This window comes from Bacillus rossius, chromosome 3 (assembly GCF_032445375.1).
Source record: "Bacillus rossius redtenbacheri isolate Brsri chromosome 3, Brsri_v3, whole genome shotgun sequence".
Classification (NCBI taxonomy): Eukaryota; Metazoa; Arthropoda; class Insecta; order Phasmatodea; family Bacillidae; genus Bacillus; species Bacillus rossius.
The window spans coordinates 111,290,248-111,310,908 of NC_086332.1; the positions used below are offsets into that span (position 1 = coordinate 111,290,248).

At 36.4% G+C, this 20,661-nt stretch overlaps 1 protein-coding gene and 1 long non-coding RNA gene across 8 annotated transcripts in view; both read right to left on the reverse strand.

The window, feature by feature from the left end:
* The window catches only part of LOC134531134 (probable ATP-dependent RNA helicase DDX52), an 87,938-nt gene that overhangs the window by 33,579 nt on the left and 33,698 nt on the right, over nucleotides 1-20,661 (reverse strand). For all 7 annotated transcript variants that reach the window (XM_063366732.1, XM_063366737.1, XM_063366733.1 and 4 more), the window contains 7 exons: nucleotides 19,309-19,460; nucleotides 15,017-15,120; nucleotides 13,306-13,378; nucleotides 7,628-7,831; nucleotides 6,840-6,930; nucleotides 6,644-6,766; nucleotides 4,451-4,601 (listed from right to left, as the gene is read on the reverse strand). In XM_063366732.1, the coding sequence (XP_063222802.1) occupies nucleotides 4,451-4,601; nucleotides 6,644-6,766; nucleotides 6,840-6,930; nucleotides 7,628-7,831; nucleotides 13,306-13,378; nucleotides 15,017-15,120; nucleotides 19,309-19,460 (898 nt within the window). The remainder of the gene's footprint in view (nucleotides 1-4,450; nucleotides 4,602-6,643; nucleotides 6,767-6,839; nucleotides 6,931-7,627; nucleotides 7,832-13,305; nucleotides 13,379-15,016; nucleotides 15,121-19,308; nucleotides 19,461-20,661) is intronic.
* On the reverse strand, nucleotides 7,867-12,602 carry LOC134531136 (uncharacterized). Its single transcript, XR_010074946.1, has 3 exons — nucleotides 11,661-12,602; nucleotides 11,450-11,541; nucleotides 7,867-10,299 (listed from the first exon to the last, which is right to left on the reverse strand). It is a non-coding gene; the product is annotated as an uncharacterized LOC134531136 (long non-coding RNA).

Genomic DNA, 20,661 nt, shown 5'->3' on the forward strand with positions numbered 1-20,661 from the left:
TCCTTAACTTGTTCATGAGTTTGTGTGAAAACATTGTACTTAATATCAATAATAAATAACCTTCTTGTCAGACATTACAGTAACATTTGCAGTTTGAATGTTTTCTTGAAACAAGAACCTGTTTTTTTTTGGTGAGTTTTGTGAACAATTTGGAACAGTGTTGTGGTTGGAAGATGGCGAACATTGTGCTAATGTGAATTTTTGATCAAGTTTAATAAAAAGCAATAAAAATTTTAATTTTCTCAAAATACTTTTTTATCAGGAATTATTTAGAGCAAGGTTAGTATGATATTTGAACAGTATTTTATAACCCACCAAGTACTTCAAGTGTTTCTATGTATGTGCAATTCAGACCAATTTTAAGCTAGTCGTAGGTTTCAATTATTACAATGTTTACAAATGTGTGGATAACTATGTACTTAAATAAAAAGCTTCTGTTGGCTTTTAAGAAACATAGCATCGTAAGGTAACATTGCAAGATCCTGCCCTCCCCAGCTTTTGAAGGAATTTCTGAGGAATTAATAGGATGATTTAATCATGTAGATGGATCAGCTGATTATATCTTTCAAGGTTATAGTGAACTCGTTTTTATACTTGTATTTTATAATTTTTAACATTCTCATACATAATTTTCATGTTTTGATTAGAAATTCTGTTTAACTACAATTTTACTGGTTCTCATTTTTCTTATGAAGTTATTGTGTGTAAATACATTTTTTTCAGCAAGTTATTTACTTTCAATTTTTTTAATGCCTATATTTGGTTTGGAGTTATTTGTAAAAGCTTTCATAATGATTCTAGAACATTTGGCATTGTTTGAGAACGGGAGACAGGTGCACGACTTGGCGGCGCACATTTCTACTGGACTTTTTTCAGCTGCAGAAGCTTTTTGGCAAATTCTGTATGTATTCTTATGATGGGAAAGTTGAACTCGGGAATTTTCTACAGTGTTTATCTTATGACTAGAGGGAGAGAGAGAAGCTGGCACGGACTTCTGGAAGTTTTTCTGTAGTGATATATGTTGTGATTGGTTACTTTGTGAAAGCTGTGGTGTGATAGGGCAGTGAAGTCAAGTGACTCCCTCCTTCCTGTGTGGCTGGAGGCAGTGGCGTCATATCGCCAGTTCTATGCTCGAAGTCGTCTGAATAAGTCACATTCAGTAGTGGCTCCAGCCAAAATTAAACAACACGTGCTAAGTAACAAACTTCATGGCTGTGGTCTGAGCTGCACCAGTAATCAACCTTGTTTCGGACATTTATTTAGAATTTCAGTAACCACAGTTGACGGCCATCAGCCCAAGATAGGGCTTAAGTGATTTTTTGCCACCCCAAAAAAGGACACCTTTGTCCTTGGCTTGGACAGTCAACACCAAGCAACGTCGCGACTTATTTGCAAAATGTAAATTGCGTGTGAGTATTCACAAAGTTTTTGCATTATCAATATTAAGAAACATTTATGTTTTCGAGCAGAGAAATTTAATTTGTGTTGCTAAGAAAACTGCGAGGAACTGTTGTAAACATCGTGTAATGGTGGACAGTGTTTTGTACTTGTGTAGAAAAAAAAAAAAAGTCATTAAGGTTCTATTGAATCATTTTCTTCCGTAAAAACTGCCCAACTAAATTTGTATTCAACCTCGAAATTCCAAAAATCAACAAACATTTCGGCAAAAATACTCATTATTTAAATTTTTTGAAGTGTTTTGTGAATGTTGCAAGTCAGGTCATCTTTTAGCTGGGCCGATCCGAGCTGTAATACATCATGAGCAAGTATATATTGTTCAATAAAATATCTCAGAAGTGTGTGTTAAGTTTACTGAACTGTGCCCTGATGCTACGTCTGCTGCTGGCAGGACAATCAGGCTGGCGTCTGTTAGTGATGTGCTACCTACTGCGCTGGTGCCGAGCTGTAGAAGGGGAAGGATCTAAAAGTAAACCAGCCAGTCAGTGCATGTGCATTCTATGAGTGCGTGTGGTCATGTAAAGTCAGTGAACTGGCAATGCACATGTATCTATCTCTACATTTAATGATGTAATATTGCGCAAACATTACTGTTTTTGCAAGAGAAATCCCATGCTTCCAATTGTAACATGTCATGACAAAACTGCAGCCATCGTTGGTGTTTTGAAGGGGGGCTTTTATTTTCATTCAGCCCTGCAAAATGTTAGTAACGTGCATGCTAGTTTTTATGGAATCATCTGACAAAGAGTAGCCTACCTCCTTCTTTCCTTCGGGAAAGGGACGGGGAAAAAATACATACAATAGACGGGAAGAGAAATATAGGTATAAAAATAGTATTTTTTTCCTTTGTCTTTTGGTTAAATAGTGCAGGGAAAAATGTGGAGGGGGCACAGCAGTGGGCACAGGACTGTTGCCTCAACTCTTCCGGAGTAATGTGTTTTATTGCAAAATTATCACACATTTTATGCTAAAATTAAGTCTGAAAAGGAGAGGTGCGACTGTTATGTGAGAAAAGAATTTTTTTTGAGGTTTATTTTTTCACAAAAACAAAACATGTAGCATGGAAAGTAATGTTAATTAAAAAGCACAGTGTAAAAGAGTACACCAAATAATTTAAATTAATTAATCATGCAACAAAAACTTATTTTGTTCAACTTAAAACAGAAAAGTGAAAACCTTGACCCGAACGTGAGATGGAACTAACGCAGTGTACCCAAGGCCATTACTATCGTCGTAGTACATACTAACCACGAAATAGTGCGGACTATCAAATGTAAATTACAAGAGTGCGCACATTGTATACAATTGGTGACCTTGGTTATAACAAACATTACAATTGATACCCTCTGCAACTTTGTTGCACAAACTGTTGAGTATACACCTCTGCACTCACAACCGCGACCGGCGTTAGCCTGAGCTCTGCGACTTTTCAGGGGCATACAACTTGAGGTAAATTTGCTAAGGCTCCAATATGTTTCTGTTACTTAAACTCTACATGATTCAATCATTACTAAACAGATTACTTCCTCAATCACTAATAAACTTGCATGTCATAGTTAAGGCTTATACAAACCATGTCAACAACAGGACCAGGCAAGTACAGAGTAATAGTCATGCATTATTTACAAATCCGTACAGCTTACCCCAAAATTGGTCAAAGCTACAAAGCATGTTTCACACTTGACCCCTTGGTCATGAGCCCTGTCATTTTAATATGCAAAAACACTGACAATTAACCTGCATCAACATTTCTAAGGGTTTATCAAATGACAACAACTTAACTATAATTCAACAATCATCACAATCTCAACTTTCATTGCATGTTGCCCGCACAACAGGTGTTCCCGTGATCATAACCTACTCTTAAGCCTACAACATACTCAGTCAAGAGCTCACTCAAGAATAATAATTTACAAAACTGACCTTTTATATTACCACTCGATACAGCCATGTACGCATGCGTGGAAGGTAAGGGAATCACTTCAGCAAGAGAGGAAAGGAGAAGAAAACCAAAGGGAGGGGATACGCACAGTTCAAAATGAAAACATCATGCTGAAGCGGTCTTAATATGTAAGTATCCAAGATGCCCCCCTTATCTACCAGTTCAAATTTGGCAAGATTCTGGGGACTACTCCACTGGCTGATAGGACACATGAATGCAGCACAGTCAAGTGTATAATAGGTGTGGTAAGCGTATACAGTTGGCTTTGGGTGATTAGCGCAGTGTTGAATATTTATGAGTACCATGCTGCAATTACAGATTTGACAAACAGCAATAGCATGGCAGAATTATCATTCGCAAAGATGGTCAGCATGTTAATGGTGTACGGCCACCAGAAGTGCTCATTTACAAAGGGCAAATTATTCCCAGCAGATATGTACAGATAAGGAAGATCTTTGTACCGCTTAACCAGCAACTGCCTGAAACTGGTAGTTTCATAGGGAGATGTACACAAAAACTGAGTATGGATAACTCTGGTAAACGTCTGCCCCCTGTTCATCACCTGCTTCCAGTGGAACATTCGAACACCACTGCGTAGCCAGTGGAGTAGTCCCCTTGAGCCCGCCAATTTCAAATTAGCACACTACTGTTCACGCCTGTAACTTTGCGCGGTTTCATTTCCAAACATACGTTCCTAACAAAAGTTGCTAGTTTTGGCATTTCCTGCCACCCTTTAATTTATAGCCCACAATTTACAAACATTCTGTACATGAGTAAATTTGTCAAAACATCGCAAACTCCTTAATATAAATAATACAGTTTATATCACAAATAACAATACAATATTGCCAGGAATTCAAAATCAAGAAATATTGAACTGTTTTGTTTGCTGAATATGGCACTGTCTGGATAAAATAATATCAATAAAACTTATATCTTTCACTTTTTAAATATCGCTAAAAATATAACCATAAAATCTTGTTTACCGACCACACAACAAATAATGAAATCAAAATTGGAAACAAAATACGAACTGAAAAATGCACTAACCAATGCGGTGTATGTAGGATATGACACTGGTGGGGAAGTCGTAGTTGACAACCAGGTTGACTCCTTTGAAGTCCATGCCTCGACCCATGAGCTCCGTGCAAATGAGCACCCATATCTTGCCCTCGCGGAAACAACGCACCACGTTGTCTCTCTGCAACAGCAGTGCTACCATCAAGTACAAGAGTTCTGATTATGTTAGTAGAGATGCTAGATTTCTGGAAAAGTATTTTTCTTCTTTAATTTTTCAGGTAATTTAACAGAAAATTTTCCCAATGTATACTTTCACAGAAACACACAATGAAACTAATTAACTTTTTTGAACAGCAAAAAATAATATAGTGTAACATATAAACTTATTTTATATTACCTATGTAAATCTATATTGGCAATGTAAAAAGGAAACTTTCCCAGAAAAAAATATGTGTTATATTCATCCAGAAAATTTTCCAAATGGGAAATTTCTTCACTCATCTCTACATGTTAACACTATCATCTCAGAAGGCTGCATATAAGCAAATCATGAAATGTGAAATGAGTTTCAATGTATCTTGATCACAGTCACCGTGTTGCAGCTCTTTCTCATCTGCCTGGCGCCACCTTACCACTTTCCCAATATTCAAAATGCATACTTGCTGTAGCACAGCGTAAAAGAGCTTGAGGTTTGTAAAAGACTACCTCTAGCTTCAGCAACTTTTTTAAATACAGTATAATAAATGTGGCTTAAAGCCGCTTCGTAGACCAGTCACACGCTACAAGATTGACAGCTGGGTGATAGAGAAGCCCTGCAAAATATCCGACTTCTTCCTGTATAACTCCCATCTCCTTCTCATTCAGCCAATTAGATGGCCACATTCGGTTTGCAAGTAAGATACATGGCAACATGAAACTGTCTCACAAATTGAGAAACAAAATTAATTTTTAAGAAGATAAAAAAAAAATTGGATAATTTTATTTTGTATTATGTATATATTTATATGTATATAGTTATCTGAAAAAATAAGTATGGAACATTTACAATGGCCACCGCAGCACATAGCTCAACCAACATAAGGTTTTACATCCTCCTTATCCTCATTGTATCACCAGCCTGTGGCTGGTTCAGCAATAACGAAAGGTTTTTATTCTTTCAAATTAATTTTGTTTCATTTACAACTCTGCTACTTGTGTACAGTAGAAAAAAGCGTTCTGATGTGAAAGCTGCTCACATCTCACCTTGTCCTAAAGGTATTGGTGCTTCGTTCATGTTTTGTACCCAGGTATTGTGAATTTAGCTTACATCAGATTTCATTCGTATCTATAAAAATTTCATTTTATAATCAGAGGCATTTCCTGTTTCATTATTCTTTTAATCTGTGAATGCCTCCATATAACTCCGTCCAGTTTGCACCACAATGCCACGCCATGCAAAACACACAGGTTTTGCTTTAATGTGAAGCAATAACATGGTATTTCACTTGCTGAATGTTGTGTAGGTGTGCTTGAACTTACTCCAATTTCAATCACTTTCCAACATTTCGAAACATGTAAAATTAATTGTAAGATCCACATTCTCAAATCATTACACCCGAACTTAACCTTCTTAAGTCTTAGCAGAAAATATTAAAACGTTAAATCAAAATACATACTAAAGCACAGTAATATAAAAGCAAACAAAGCCGATGTTGGAGATTCATAAGTTAACCATAGATGCTGACCTAACGTAGATACTTCGATATTTTATAATGGTAATGAAAGTTACACGCGCATGCACACACTCACAAACACTCACACATACACATACACACACACTCGCTAAGAAATACTTCAAGTCTTTGTGATTGATTGATTGTTGGTTGTGCGTAAAACAACTACGTAATCAAAACAAAGTCAAATATTTTAATCACTAAAAAGGGGGAGGGAGTGTGTGAGAGAAGAAAATCATGTTGCGTCATGAGGGTAAGAGAGGTAGTGAAATACATTGACTTTCACAACCAAATTTAGAGTTGGCAGGTGAGAAAATGCCTACTCTATGCACTTGCAAAATTACCCACATGCACCATAAGCTTAAAGCATTCCAGTAAAATAATAATAAATAAAATTTAATTACTGTACGTCAATTTGGCTACAATTAAAGCAAAATAATGCAAATTGTAAGACAAGAAATACATCTAGTTTAACTAGAGGTAAATGAGTGTAAGACGGCTGCATACAAACCTGCAGCTGGGTTCTGTCAGCATGTATGACGTCAACGTTGATGCCCTCGTAGAGCAGCTCGGAGAACAGGTCCTTGGCACGCTCCTTGCTCTGCACGAAAACCAGCACGGGCGGCTTCAGCCCCTGCGAGAGACGCACAGGGTAGCACGGCATCGCGGAGAAACACGGCCAGCAGGACGCCAACTTGCGACCTTACCTCCTGCACCAGACTCCTGAACGCCACCAGCTTGCCTGCTTCACTGCCCACGAACACCAGCTCCTGCCGTACCTCCTCTGCTGCTGCGTTCCTAATGGGCAACCACTCGTTCATGCCTCCATAGCATCACTCACACTGTCACTAGTAGTATATCTGTCACGGGGGACTCCAGCAGAGCACACACACACGACAGTGGCTTGCGCTCCATACCAACAAAAGTGCTAATATCTTAAGCATAAAATACCGTTTCTGGTCACAGGAAAGAAAAAAACCCAGAATAATATCAACTTAATTACACATCTTAAAATTTTTACCTGATACCGTTGTAACCTCCCTTGCATGTATTGTACTAGTTAGAATCCCAGACAATACATGCCATTGATGTGCAGACTGCTAAACACCTAGAGTGAACGGTTCTTTGTTCATCACGTACTAGATAGTTGTGTGAATCTCGCCGATATGAAATTCTACTAAATAGGGTTCCAGAGTGTGTCTCACTGTAAATGATGGTTCTAACTGTAAATAAAGTATGTAAAAATAAGGTAATTATGCTGAAACACATGACTTGCGTTAAAGGATACATTAACCTTGCGTGAGTATTAGTGATCGGCAAATAATGGTACTTTTGGGATTATATTCGCAGTGCAATATAGAAATGTTGTGGTTTTCGCGAATGTACTTACTTTTCGCGTTTTCATGCAAATTTTTCGCAAAATTCGCGATCGGGAAAAATTCCAGGCCCTAGTTATCAGTTATGTTGTTAAAAAATGTATATTAAGTAATGGGACCTGACGCCAACGGAAAGCAGCGCCAGCTGCCGGAGGTTCTTGCGAGCCCAGCGGGCCACATCTGGCGTGCTAGTGGCGGAGAACATGGCGCGCTTCAGGGTGGCGGAGCTGCAGGCGTTGTAGACGACGGCCAGTTGGTCGCGGAAGCCCCTGGTGCCGGCCTCGAACAGCTTGTCCGACTCGTCCACCACCAGCCACTCCACACTGCCATCAGCCACCACCAGGTGGAGGAACTTCAACACTGACTTCACTCTTTTGAAACTAATCTGCGGGCCACAGACATATGAGTTTATACTTTATAATAAACTTAAACAAACATTGGCTTCACTCGCACAAATTCAGAGTACTGCTGATAGTTTACCACTATAAAAAAAGTATATGATTAATTCCAAAAATTTTTACTAAAGAAATAGACACTATTAGGTGTATAAAAGATTTAATTCATAACAAAACTATTTACAACTTTATAAAGTGGGTATCTGTAAGACTTTTTAATTTTTAGTATAGATCAAGTACACCAATCCCTCTCTCGCACAAATTCATTTAGCGCAATGTTAATTTTACTTCCCCAGTCTTGTATAGCATATAAATTTCAATTAGCACAAAATCGCCACAGGCAAAAAAGAAGTCGGGCATCACACCACGAAGTGTGCTTCAACTCGGTAAACAACAGAAATACAGTGGCACACAGTTAGCTATACGAGAGGGAAAGAGATGAGCACAGGTCTGACTATACTATCGAGTGTTGTACAAACATCAGCTATGGCAAGTTCAGTTGCGGCTATGGCGTATCGTATAAAGGACCAAATGTTTTTACGTCTGCGAATATGCCGCCATGCCGTACCGTTGTCTCGCCCGGCAGCAGATTGAGCTGTGATGAGCTTCAGTCTAGCCAGTGGCAGGGAACTCGCATGCACAAACAAAAGCAACATCTGCCAGTAGGTAACTTATGTGTGCAAGCACCTGCAGTTGGAATCATAGTGGAATCATAGCTTCCAGTAAGAGCATAATGCATCGTGTTTCAGTATTTGAGACAAAACTAGAAGTATTACGGCATGCAGAACGTCATGAAAGCAACACTTAATTTGGTGGCACTTTAGTTTTAAGCAAGTCAACTGTGTGCACAATAGTATGAAATAAGGACTCTATCAAACGTTTGTATAGGTCTGATGCTGTTTGTTGTACTAGCAGGAATATATTTGTCATTAGATTCCGGAAAAGAAATGAACAAATGATTCACATGAAAAAAATTGTCAAATGAATGGTGTAATGAAAAAAAATCATAGGCCTGACAGGATTGGTGTGAACCAAGCCGTGATACGCAAATAAACACTTTAATTTTTTGAAAAATTAAAATGTAAATATCCGGACAGTAATATCAGTTTCACTGCCTGTAAAGGATGGTTTGAAAATTTAGTGGAAAGGTATGCGACGTCAGTTGAAGGTCACGCCCAGGTGGGCAAGTCAACCAGCCGACTGACGATAACTACCTCCCATTAAGGCGGGTACAGACTAGAACATTTTAGCGAACAGAACAGCGAACAGTGTTCGACACATTTTACGAACAGTGTTCAGATTTCGAAAGAACATTGTTTGCGAACATTGTTCGAGGTGTGTTCCCTGTGACCCATTCCGTACTTAGCAGTGGCACGATGAGTACACAGGCGCAAGTAGCAGCAGCTGTATATATTTACATTCACTATGCGGTTAAAAAGCGAAGGAAATCTCGCCGTTGGTGGATTACAAAACTGTATGAAAGTAGGACAACATATAGTGGCTCGAACTTGTTGGCAGACTTAAGTTTTCAGTCAGTCAGTGGTCTTTACAAGAACTTTACAAGAATGCACCCATCAGATTTTGAGTGGTTGATCAATTTGATAGGAGCGAAAATTGGTAAGAGAGATACGTCGTTCAGAAAAGCAATTCCAATTACAGAAAGACTGGCATTGACATTACGTTTTTTAGCAACTGGTGATTCGTATACCAGCCTTCAGTATGTATTTAAAATTTCAAAACAGACTATCAGCACAGTTATTCCTGAAGTGTGTTCTGCTCTCATCGAAGGACTTGAGGATTACATTAAGGTAAGTATTGACTTATTCTGCGGTACTGTGTAATTGAAAGATTTATTAACGTAATTTTCTACATTTATTTATAAGAAATGCCAAAGTTGTTTACACTGTGTTACAAATCATTAGGAGCACTGTAATTAAAACAAAAATATTTTATAAGAGATCGTGAATAATGAAATCATCATCATCAGACGTCAAGGTAGGTGATCCTGCTGAAGGACACGGGGTTGTAGGGTTGGACAATACAGTGTTTGACTGCATGACAGAGTTGTCCGATGGAAAATGACATGGATAGTGTGGTTGTATAAAATTCTGAGTGTTATTGTAGAAACCCCTGTTAGCACGAAGGAAAATACCCATAATGTCATTTTCAATTGTACATCTAGTATCAACGTTGTACTGTCTCAACTTAGATGCGACCAAATTTCCAAAATGTTGGCACTCATCGTTAAGCTGACTCGCGGTGGACGACAATATATGAAAGGCTTTGTCCAGACGTGCATCTTCGACTCGCTGCTTCTTCTTTTTCGGTACAGTTTCCTGTGCTGATTCTCCAACTGCACCACATTCTACGTCTCTCTCTTCGCTTTCTACTCGCATCTGAAAAATGTCATAATAAGTAATTATAAATAAATTATAGTTTGAGCCAAATAATGTTTCACTGGTTTTATAGCTACATCGTTTAAATTGTTATTACACCACACAACAGTAATTCTTGCATTTTGCAAAATTTCAAGTCAAATATGTGTGTATAATAATGTTTCTGCGTCCCCTTCATTGGACTAGTTGCCACTGAGTTAGGCAGAAACATAAACATGTAAATGAAATAAATGGGATAAATGTCAAAGGAGAATTATAACAACCGGTCGTTACATGTGGTTCTGAATATATCTGTTACAGATTCCTACTACTGAAGAAGAATGGGCGGCAGTAGCAAGAGAATTTGAAAGCAAGTGGCATTTCCCACATTGTGTAGGCGCGCTCGACGGTAAACACGTATTACAGTCACCTATGAATAGTGGAAGCGAGTACATAAACTACAAAGGATTTTTCAGTATAGTACTTTTTGCTTTGGTAGATGCCAATTACAATTTCTTATTTGTAGATGTGGGATGCCAAGGCCGAATATCGGATGGTGGCGTATTTGCAAATTCTGAGCTGGGCAAAAGGATTGCATCGAACTCATTGCATCTTCCTCTCGCCGCCCCATTGAGGAACAGAAACACAGATATCCCATATTTTTTTATTGGGGATGAAGCATTTCCTTTGTCGGGCAACCTTATGAAGGTATATGCTGGATATCATCGTAAAGGGACAAAGGAACGGATTTTTAACTACAGGTTGTGCAGTACTCGCAGGGTTGTGGAAAACGTGTTCGGCATTGCATCTTCAGTTTTTCGCGTGCTGAGGAAACCTCTTCTCTTAGAACCACAAAATGCTGAGCGAGTTGTAATGACTGTTGCCTTGCTTCACAATTTCTTGAGAAAAAGACCAGAATCTGCTACAGTTTACACACCCCCGGGAACATTTGATAATGAAGAAGCGGGAGACGTAATACACGGGCGTTGGAGGGATGATGGTACAGATATGGGTTCGTTGTTGCCAGTTACAAGGGTTCCCCGCAGATCAAAGAATGCGGTACTTGACGTAAGGGAAGAGTTGGCGGAGTATTTTACACGAGAAGGGAAAGTAACGTGGCAAGATGAATATGCTTAGTATGAACGTTTGGTACCAAGCAACTTGTACTTACCGTCGAAATTGTCTTTCTTGGTTTATTTTTGTCCAGCAAGAAACGTAGACTTTCGAAAGCGAACCAGGAACTTCTGTACATTTCGTCAGTTCCTGTAACAAATTACTGTTTGTAGAACAATTTGTGCGACTTAAAATTTTGTTTACGTAATCAAAATGTACTAATGTTTTAAAAGAATCCACTTTACAAAATAAAACTGAAATGAACCCACCTTTTCCAGTTCCAGCAGTGTCTTTCATTTTCTTCCTCTCCCTTCTTAATGCTGATAGCAAACTCTCCATTTTCTTCTTACATTCGTCCACATCTCTGTCCATTTCGGCCCCGATTTCTTCCCACGCGTCTTGTTTTCTAATTTTGTTGAAATGATTAACATTGTTTGGGTCCCATATCACTGTTTGTTGTTTATACAAATCTATCAGTTTTATTTGATCTTCCTTGGACCACTCCATTCTCATATAACAAAGAGTCACGCACCGCTACTAACTCCGTGAAGACAACACCGCTCCACGTCGACAACTGAATGTTCGCAGGAAGTGTTCGCAGCGACGTCCAGACTGTTATCCGAGCCACGGCGAACATCCTTTGATGTGACGGGCAAAAACCGACAAATATCGGATCGCAACCGAACAAACAACCGAACATTTTTTGTTACGGGGAAATGTTCGTTTTCCCGTCCACATTGGTTGCAAACATGTTCGCGAACAATGTTCTGTCCGTTGAAATGTTCTAGTCTGTACCCGCCCTTATGTGGTGTCGTATTTGTTATACAAAGTATTTGATGGTAGATTATTATTATTTATTATTTATTGTTGAGTGTCATTTTTCTCATTTATATTATGTAAACAATATTTCCGTACACATTTTGGAAAAAATTAAGTAAATTAGTCTTGCTATTTCTGGAGACCAATGTACGCGATTTCAGATAACACAAACATTTTTAGGAATGCTATATTGGTATATCTGATTTTATAACTTTCGTTTTAGTTTTAGAGGATTTATTTTACCTTGATGAAATACATCTCTTTTTCATTTCATGAGGTAGTTAATTTAAATAAATGAAAAAATTGTGCTAGTTTCATTTTAATTAAGAATATGAAATTGTTTATTTTTACACTTTCTTTTATTTTGGATATATCTAAGCTTAAAATAATTAAAAAATTTCACAATATTACAGTATGTATCTTTAAAATCAAATAAATATTTTGAGGCAGAGGCAATATTAAAAACACAAACTGATATAATAAATTAGATTCGGAACTGCAGAAATTTTGATTACATTGCAAAACTAACACTGTCATATACATAAAAAAAAAAAGGCTTAAAATTCCAATGAACTTTTCAGTCTAGTTGTTAAAAGGCTGATTTAGTCGTTTTGCAGACTTACTGCTTTGTGCTTTTAAGTTATGAAAAATTAATTTCACAATGAACAAGCAAGCATATGAACTTTAGATGCACTTAGAAAGATTTAACTTGCAATAGTTTAGCATTAATACTCTACATTAAAATATGGCTAGGTTAGTAAATAAAAATAATTTTTGTCATCAATAAAAAAATATCCGATGTAACCACCCCCCCCCCCCCCCCTTTTCCCTTTTCAGGTCATGGAGGGTATATGTGTCTACAATTAGATAGAAAACTTGTTTTCCCACAATTTAAAAATGTTTTAAGTAAAAAAAAACAAACTTTTTTTTATCATTTACTATTTTGAAACCTGTAAGATTGCACTACTTTAACTTCATTTGGTGCAGTTTGCTGTAATTCTGCTTTCTATCATACTATACCCAGCCTCTTATAGATGAATACAACAACAACAACAACAACAACAAAAACAACAACACATGCGCAAAAGAAAATACCTGGAGAGTGAAATAAGAGGGGGCTCCTGCTGAATCATAAATACCAATCGATTGGGAGTTGTGATCAACACATCTGAAATAAAGCATACAATATATAAAATCAAAACATAGAGTTAGATCACAAATAGTTTTACATAAATGAAAACTGATCTGCGACACTGCAATTGAAACGTTAGAGGTTGTGTTGTTTGCTACTGTGAAGCAAGCATACAAAGACTTCATTGGCCATGACATGAGTGTTCACCTAGCCATCTGTTCACATCTGCAAGTTAAGAATGGATAGTGACTGAGTACTGAGTACTGAGTTTCTGGAATGGTGAGGTGATTGTATAGGGACGGTAAGGTGTTATTAAATAAAGGTGAACTTGAACTGTAAGGATGGGCTAGTTGTTTCAGGTAGCAGTTCACATGAGAAGAGTGAGCATGCAGGAATTGAGGTAGACAAAAGGAAGGAAGAACCACCACTTCGCAAGTTTGGCTCGAAAGCTAAATACAGTATGCATTAAGCCACACAGCATAGCTAGAGGCAAAACTTGTGGCATAGCAATAGTTCATCACTGCAAGTGAACTGGAGGCTACCAACATGGCCTGTTTCATTCGGTGCACAATACGATAACATCCCACAACTTCACGTGACTGACACACATTACAAGTACGTACAAACCACCAAGCCATGGCAGTGTTGTTATCGACATATGGTAGAAAAAGAAAGATATTATCAATGGGTACAATCGTAAAACAAAAGGGGGCTTGGAAACTATATTACATTAACAAATCATTAAGACGAGCCAAGAAAATAAATTGAATCAAGTTTGATTTTTCAATGTAGATAAAGTTCTCAATTTTTAAGGTTGAGTCTATACATTGTGAGGTTAAAAGTTAATAAACATGTACTACACCCAAACAACAGTTAGGTTAAAATAAATAAAAATTACAATTAATGCAGAAATAAATGCTCACATTTTATCATCCCACTGCAACAGTGATATTTTTTGATCCTCACAATGCCACATGATGTCTGAAAAGTTTGCATCAGCATTTGGCAGGTTTGACATATTTCTACATTCATTCCATACAAAGCACCAGTATTTGTAAAAATATATTTGCTGTGATGCCCTCAATTGACTTTCTCCCCTCTGAAGCATAAAATCTCTGACACTTTATAAATTGAAAAGAACAGTTTTTTTTTTTTTAAATCTAAGTTGCAATATTTAGCTATTTTCTGGTATTTTACAAGTACCAGTGGATTATCTACTTGGAAAAACTTCATGATCACGGTGATGTACATAAATAAAATAACATTTTGCATTAGGTACACTGTAAATATTACTGACAAACTACATATTTAATCTACTATTATCAGAAGCCATTAAAAGTAATTTTTACTTATTTTAGCTGGTTGTCCATATTTAGACGTGTTTTCATGTAGTTTCTAAATTTGTTCTGGAACATTTGGATAATGTAATAAAAATAATGTGAGAAGTGGGAATAAAGACATTACCGTGGAAGTAACCAATGTTTAAAATTACAGACAGAGACTGAGAAGTCTTTATGAGTATAGAGTATTTTTCTGTGTTGTGTTGAAGCTTGAAACCTATCTTAGTATTAATTCATAATCATACTGACTAAAATGTTTTAGCTAAGCAAATCAGTATACCAATTGGAAGTGGATGCTATATTTGGGGTGGAGTGACACAGAGACAGTCCTCACCACATCTGGGGATGGCCTTTGCCTTGGACCCAGGAAGCTGCATGTTGGCTTTGTTGATGACATGTGCTCTCAGCCCAGTGCCTTCGCCCAGCCTCTCGCACTCCCTGCAACACCCGCACTCACATCACTGTCCGACACTGAGCCGACAATACCTGCACACATTGTGAACACCAAGCTTAACTTTTTAGTATATTACTGACCATTAAGATTGCAACACCAAGAACAATGGGAGCAAGCAGAACCACGATCCATGACTCACTTGGGTATTTTCAATATAACACTTTTAAATATAAAAAAAATTAACATGTTTTATTATAATTTTACATAAATAACACAAAGACTGTACATACTTGACTGATTCCCACAAAAAGAACAAAAAAACAGGCTGATTTCAGTTAATTATAACCAACCCCTTAGCAATTCATACAAGAAAAACATAAATAATAATTAATTTAGAAAAATTAATAGTGTCGTCTTATAATCACCCCCATCTACCTTTCTCACCATTTAAAGTTTAGTACTGGTACAACTTGATCATTGATGTTGCACAATTGATGTTCAAAAGAGGAGGAAAATTACTGTCTACATCTGATTTTCATAAAAAAACTTATTGAATAAATTATATTTAAAAAAATATAATTTTTCATACTTGATATTAAAAATGAAAATAACTACCTGCATTTCACTACACTACCCCTTAAAGCAAATATCTGGCTCTCCTTGGTGAAATTTAGAACAGTTAACGCACAAGAAAGGGGAATTTATCAACAACCAATCAAAGAAAAAGAAATTCACTAAAGACATGAGATTACCCCCTTAAAAAAGTACTTTAGCCCTCCTACATGAAATTTTTCATATTTGATGTTAAAAATAAGAACAACACTACTATGTACATCTGATTAAAAAAAATTGATTTGAATACATGATACAGTGAAACCTCATTAATTAAAACCCCTGTTAATACAAAATTCTCATACAATCCCTAGAAGTTACATAGGAGTTGTAGTGCTTAGTAAGTTTTTTTAAAATAAAAATATGTTATTGAGTAATACAAAATTGTTTTTGTTCCAAGGGTAAAGGTTATATGTAGAAAAATATAGTTAATACAAATATATATATATGATTAATGTAAAGAAATAATGTGAAGTTTCAACCACAAAAATACCAATGCTATTACTTTGGTTCATTGAAGGTTGGGAAAAACCTCAGAAATTTTATTCTTCCAAAACGAAGGTAGTGCGTCTTTTTGTACATAATTTCAAAACGTTTGCCTTAATGTACTGCATTTAATCCTTTAAGTGTGAAACAGTAGTAAATATTGTAATGTATAAAGATAATAAACAATAAAGGTGATAGAATATCTCCTTGAGAGATACCAGTGGGAGCTTGATATAAAAAGGAGTTATGGTTGTTTATTGAAACAAAAAAGCATCTGGCTTTATTTAAGATGATTAGAGAGCCAACCTACATATTTATCACTCACACCAAATCTTACAAGCTTTTGAAGTAATAATGAGTGGTTCACAATATTCAATTCCTTGGTAAGGTCAAAGTAACAAGCATCAACTTGACCCACATTTGTAACTTCAGAAAAAATAGGGTTTAAAAAGCTAAGTAAATTTGTTATCGTTGATCCTGGATTTGAAGCCATGTTAATTATCAGATAATCAGTTTTTAAGGTTGAAATTAAGTTGCCTGAACACATTTTTATTTTATTTTTAATTTTAGCAAAACCATTAAGCAAGTATATGGGCCTATGATTGGTAACTTGTAGTTTACTACCTTTTTTATGAATTGGTATAACCTTAGCAATTTTCCATTTGTAGGGAAAAACATCAGTTTTTAAACTTGTATTGTATGAATGTTGTAACCGAGAGAACATCCTGTTAAAATGAAGTTACGTATACTGTCAGGTCCTGTTGATTTAGTCGGTTTTAAGGATTTAATGCCCCAGAGTACTAAGCTCTCAGAAAATAAAATAAAGGAATAGAATAAAGGATGGGATTCAGTATAACCCTGGGAGGCGTAGAGTTGCGCAATACATAAACACCAGAAAAATACTTGGCAAAATAATGTGAAATTATAACAGTATCTTCAGAAACAAACCAATTAACTTTAAAGGATGAATTTTGTTGATAAGCATTTTTCATTATTTTGACATAGTTCCAAACATTTTTAGGGGATTTCTAGATATTGTTTATCTTACGTGACCAATTTATTTTGTCTCTTTTGATAAGTTTTTAACTTATTGACAGTAAAAAGAAAAATCCATGTAATACAATAAGTTATTGTTTCCTTTAAATAGTTTATGAAAATGTATCTCTGACTTCAATGCTTGAATAAGGTATTTGGAGAACCAGTGAGGGAATTTGGAAGTTCGGGCAGTCGACATGGGAACAAAAGTATTTAAATTATCACAAATACACTTTGTTAATTCATCAACTAGGAGGTTCACATCTGTTGTCATGTAGAAATCGGACCATTCATGTTCCTTAATGGCATTATAAAAATCCTAAGTAATTACCTGTTTTATAATTTCTATAAGAGAAAGGTTCCTTATTTGAGGTAGAGTAAATTTCCATGATAATTTTAATACTGAGAGTAAGATCTTCTTTGACTAAAGCATCTTCAACTTTTGAAACAACACATACAGGTAAATTCGTGAAACAAAAGTCAAATATAGATTTAGTGGTTGAGTATTATTACAATGAGTTAGCTCAAACCCATGGCAAAATTAAGAAGGCATTCAGCCTTGGATTTGGTATAGCTATACAATATGTTGAGGGTATGGTTATTTAGCCAATCCACATCAGGCACATTAAAGTCACCAACAATTAAAATGTCATCTTGATAATTAGTGAATTTGTCTTCAAGTACTTCAAAATACGTAGCATGTGTTTGGGTTTGTTTGAGGAGGTAGATAGATTTTGCCTAGGATAAGATATGTATAAGGGAAGGTTTGAATTTTTATTCTAACTTCTTCAATTTCAGGCTGATAAAATTGATGGATTTGATGGATGCAATTTTCCATTAGTCCAAAAACCAAATTGTTTATTCTAGAGAAATCTTCTTATAAGACTGAAATATTGAAGGATGCATATGTGTCATACTTTGTGCATAGTTTAGTCACTTTCACTTGAGATAGATTCAGTTTGTTTGTGATATATTCAGTAATCTAGTTTTCTTGCACGGAAGGTTCAAAGCATGTAACGAAGAGAGCTTTCACTTTCTTAAATATTGGTTTTACTACAGTTTTGAGTGTAGATGAGTACCTAATTCCTGCTTTCATAGGTGTTTTCTTACTTTCATTCAGTAGTACATTTGACTCTTGGCTGATGTTGTATTTAGGTTTGTCTGAGTGTTGAACTAGAGTAAAGCCTTGGTCATCTACGTAATGTTTGTTCAGGAAACTGTCGACCTTGCACGAACTCCGCTGAGTTGTAAGTAGGTCAGCAGGCGAGCAGGTGTCGCCAGATGTTGATGTTGATGTTGATGCACGCTAAGATCTTAAAGTACCTGCGGTTTGTTTCAAAGCTTGACTGATGGTATTGAAGAGCAATTGTTTATTCGTAGATCCTGTTTTATTAGGGTGATTACCTGTTTCAACTCAGATATTTCAGTTCTAGCATCCAATAGCAAGTCTACTGAACTAGGTTTTCTGATTTCAAGGCATCAATTTTCATATCTAAGCATTTCACCAAACTAAATAAATCATCCAGTTTACATGTGTCCATCTTGAGTTCCTTTACACTGTCATATTCCAGTGGACTGGTTCTTTTCGGAGACAGGAACATGTTCTAGCAAGGGTCCTAAGCTAGCTTTAAGCATTTTCAAATTCAAGGGGCTTACAGAACCCCTGGAATTTGGGTTGTCTGAAAAGTGGAAGTGTCAATTATGGTTAACAATCAGAACTAGCAGTTACCCGGAAGAACAAGAAAGTAAATGCAGTCACAACACCATATGAGTTACAAGGATTTCATACTGACACGTCCATAATTAAAGAAATCATGGACTCTAAAGGAAATCACGGGCAATACTGACGAAATAGCGGCCGCTACTGTGCAAGATAATAATTTATTATACGTTAGCAATTGTGACTTTTGGATGTACTTTGTTTTTCTTCTTTAATTTTCTTAGAATAAATTATTTATTAATATGTTAAAACGTTAAAACATACCAATCAAAATTGGTTAAAAATGAAGACACTAAACTGATTTAAAAAGGTAGCGTAACTACAGCACTAGTGCCTTGCCAAAGCACCAGCAAAGAGCAGAACAGAGGACACAGCATACCTGAGCGTCTGCTTGGCCAGCTCGCGAGTGGGGCTGATGATGACTGCCCTTACGCCCACGCGGCTCGGCCGTCCTAGCTGCTGCAGCACTGGGACAAGGAACGCAGCCGTCTTGCCCGAGCCCGTTGGGGCACAGGCCAGTACCTGTCGACCCTGTAAACCCAGGCTATCCTAAGCTCCTATATCGCTCCTATATCAACCAATCATTTTGCATCAAGTTATATACCTTGCGCTCACTGCTTATCTGTCAGCATACCAGTGGCTGACCCACATTTTAATCCTGGTAGGGGCGGATGACTGCAGATTTGTAGGTAGTATGGAATCCTGGGAGGGGGGGGAGGGCATGATACAAGAACCATTTGAAACTCTACTGAGCACTATGTCACGCGGCATTCATAGTGGGCTACCATGCGCATGACGGCAAGGAAAAAATAATGCTGACATGCCCAGAAAATAACACAACTCAAATGGGTTACCATAACATTACATGTGCGAATTATGATTGAATGTATGTCTTTTTGTGAGCATTATACCAGGAACCTGCAAAACATATTTATTTAATAGTATTTTTCTGAGTTTGTGATACAATATTTGAACATCCAACTATGGTTTCGCACAAATCGTTTCTGTGTGTATTTTCATAAAAATAATGTTACACAGTCATTTTTAACATAAGTAATTTATCATGAATAATATGTTATTTATAATTACAAATATTAGTTACCATTTTAGTAAATTTAGTTGCTTAAATGCCATATTGTTTCATAAAGATCATGTAAAACTTTCAATAAAATGCATTCTTACAACTCGATTAACAAAAAAGAACACATGAAATGCATTTGTTTAACAGGAAAGTACACAATAATAAAGGCTGGAAATTTAACTAACCACAATTAAACTATTAAAAACTAAACTTAAATCACACCAGACAAGAAAGAACCTTGCAAATTATTTTAAGTAAATACATCATATTACATTCAAGGTATTTTTTAATAATTTGCATAGGTACTTTTAATCATAGTTGCATTATTTTTTCTGTATGGTCCACCACCTACAATTAGCGGGCCCATATAAGATATTCACTTTTGTGATCAACGTTATTTTTTTGACGCGTTACTCTCATTTCCTCGGTTATATATTAAAGGAAATAATCACCATAATTAAAAAGTTTGGAATATGTACTGGTGAATACAAAGTTTAAAGTTAAATAGTAAAGCAAGTGGTGATGCAAATTTAAGCAGACATTATAGACAAATGTGTCTAAAGGTGGATTGGTTTGGAAGGGAATAATAAAAAATTTAAAAAAAAAAAATTAAAAAAAAAAAACAAGTCTAGAGAATCTAGTAAACTTTTT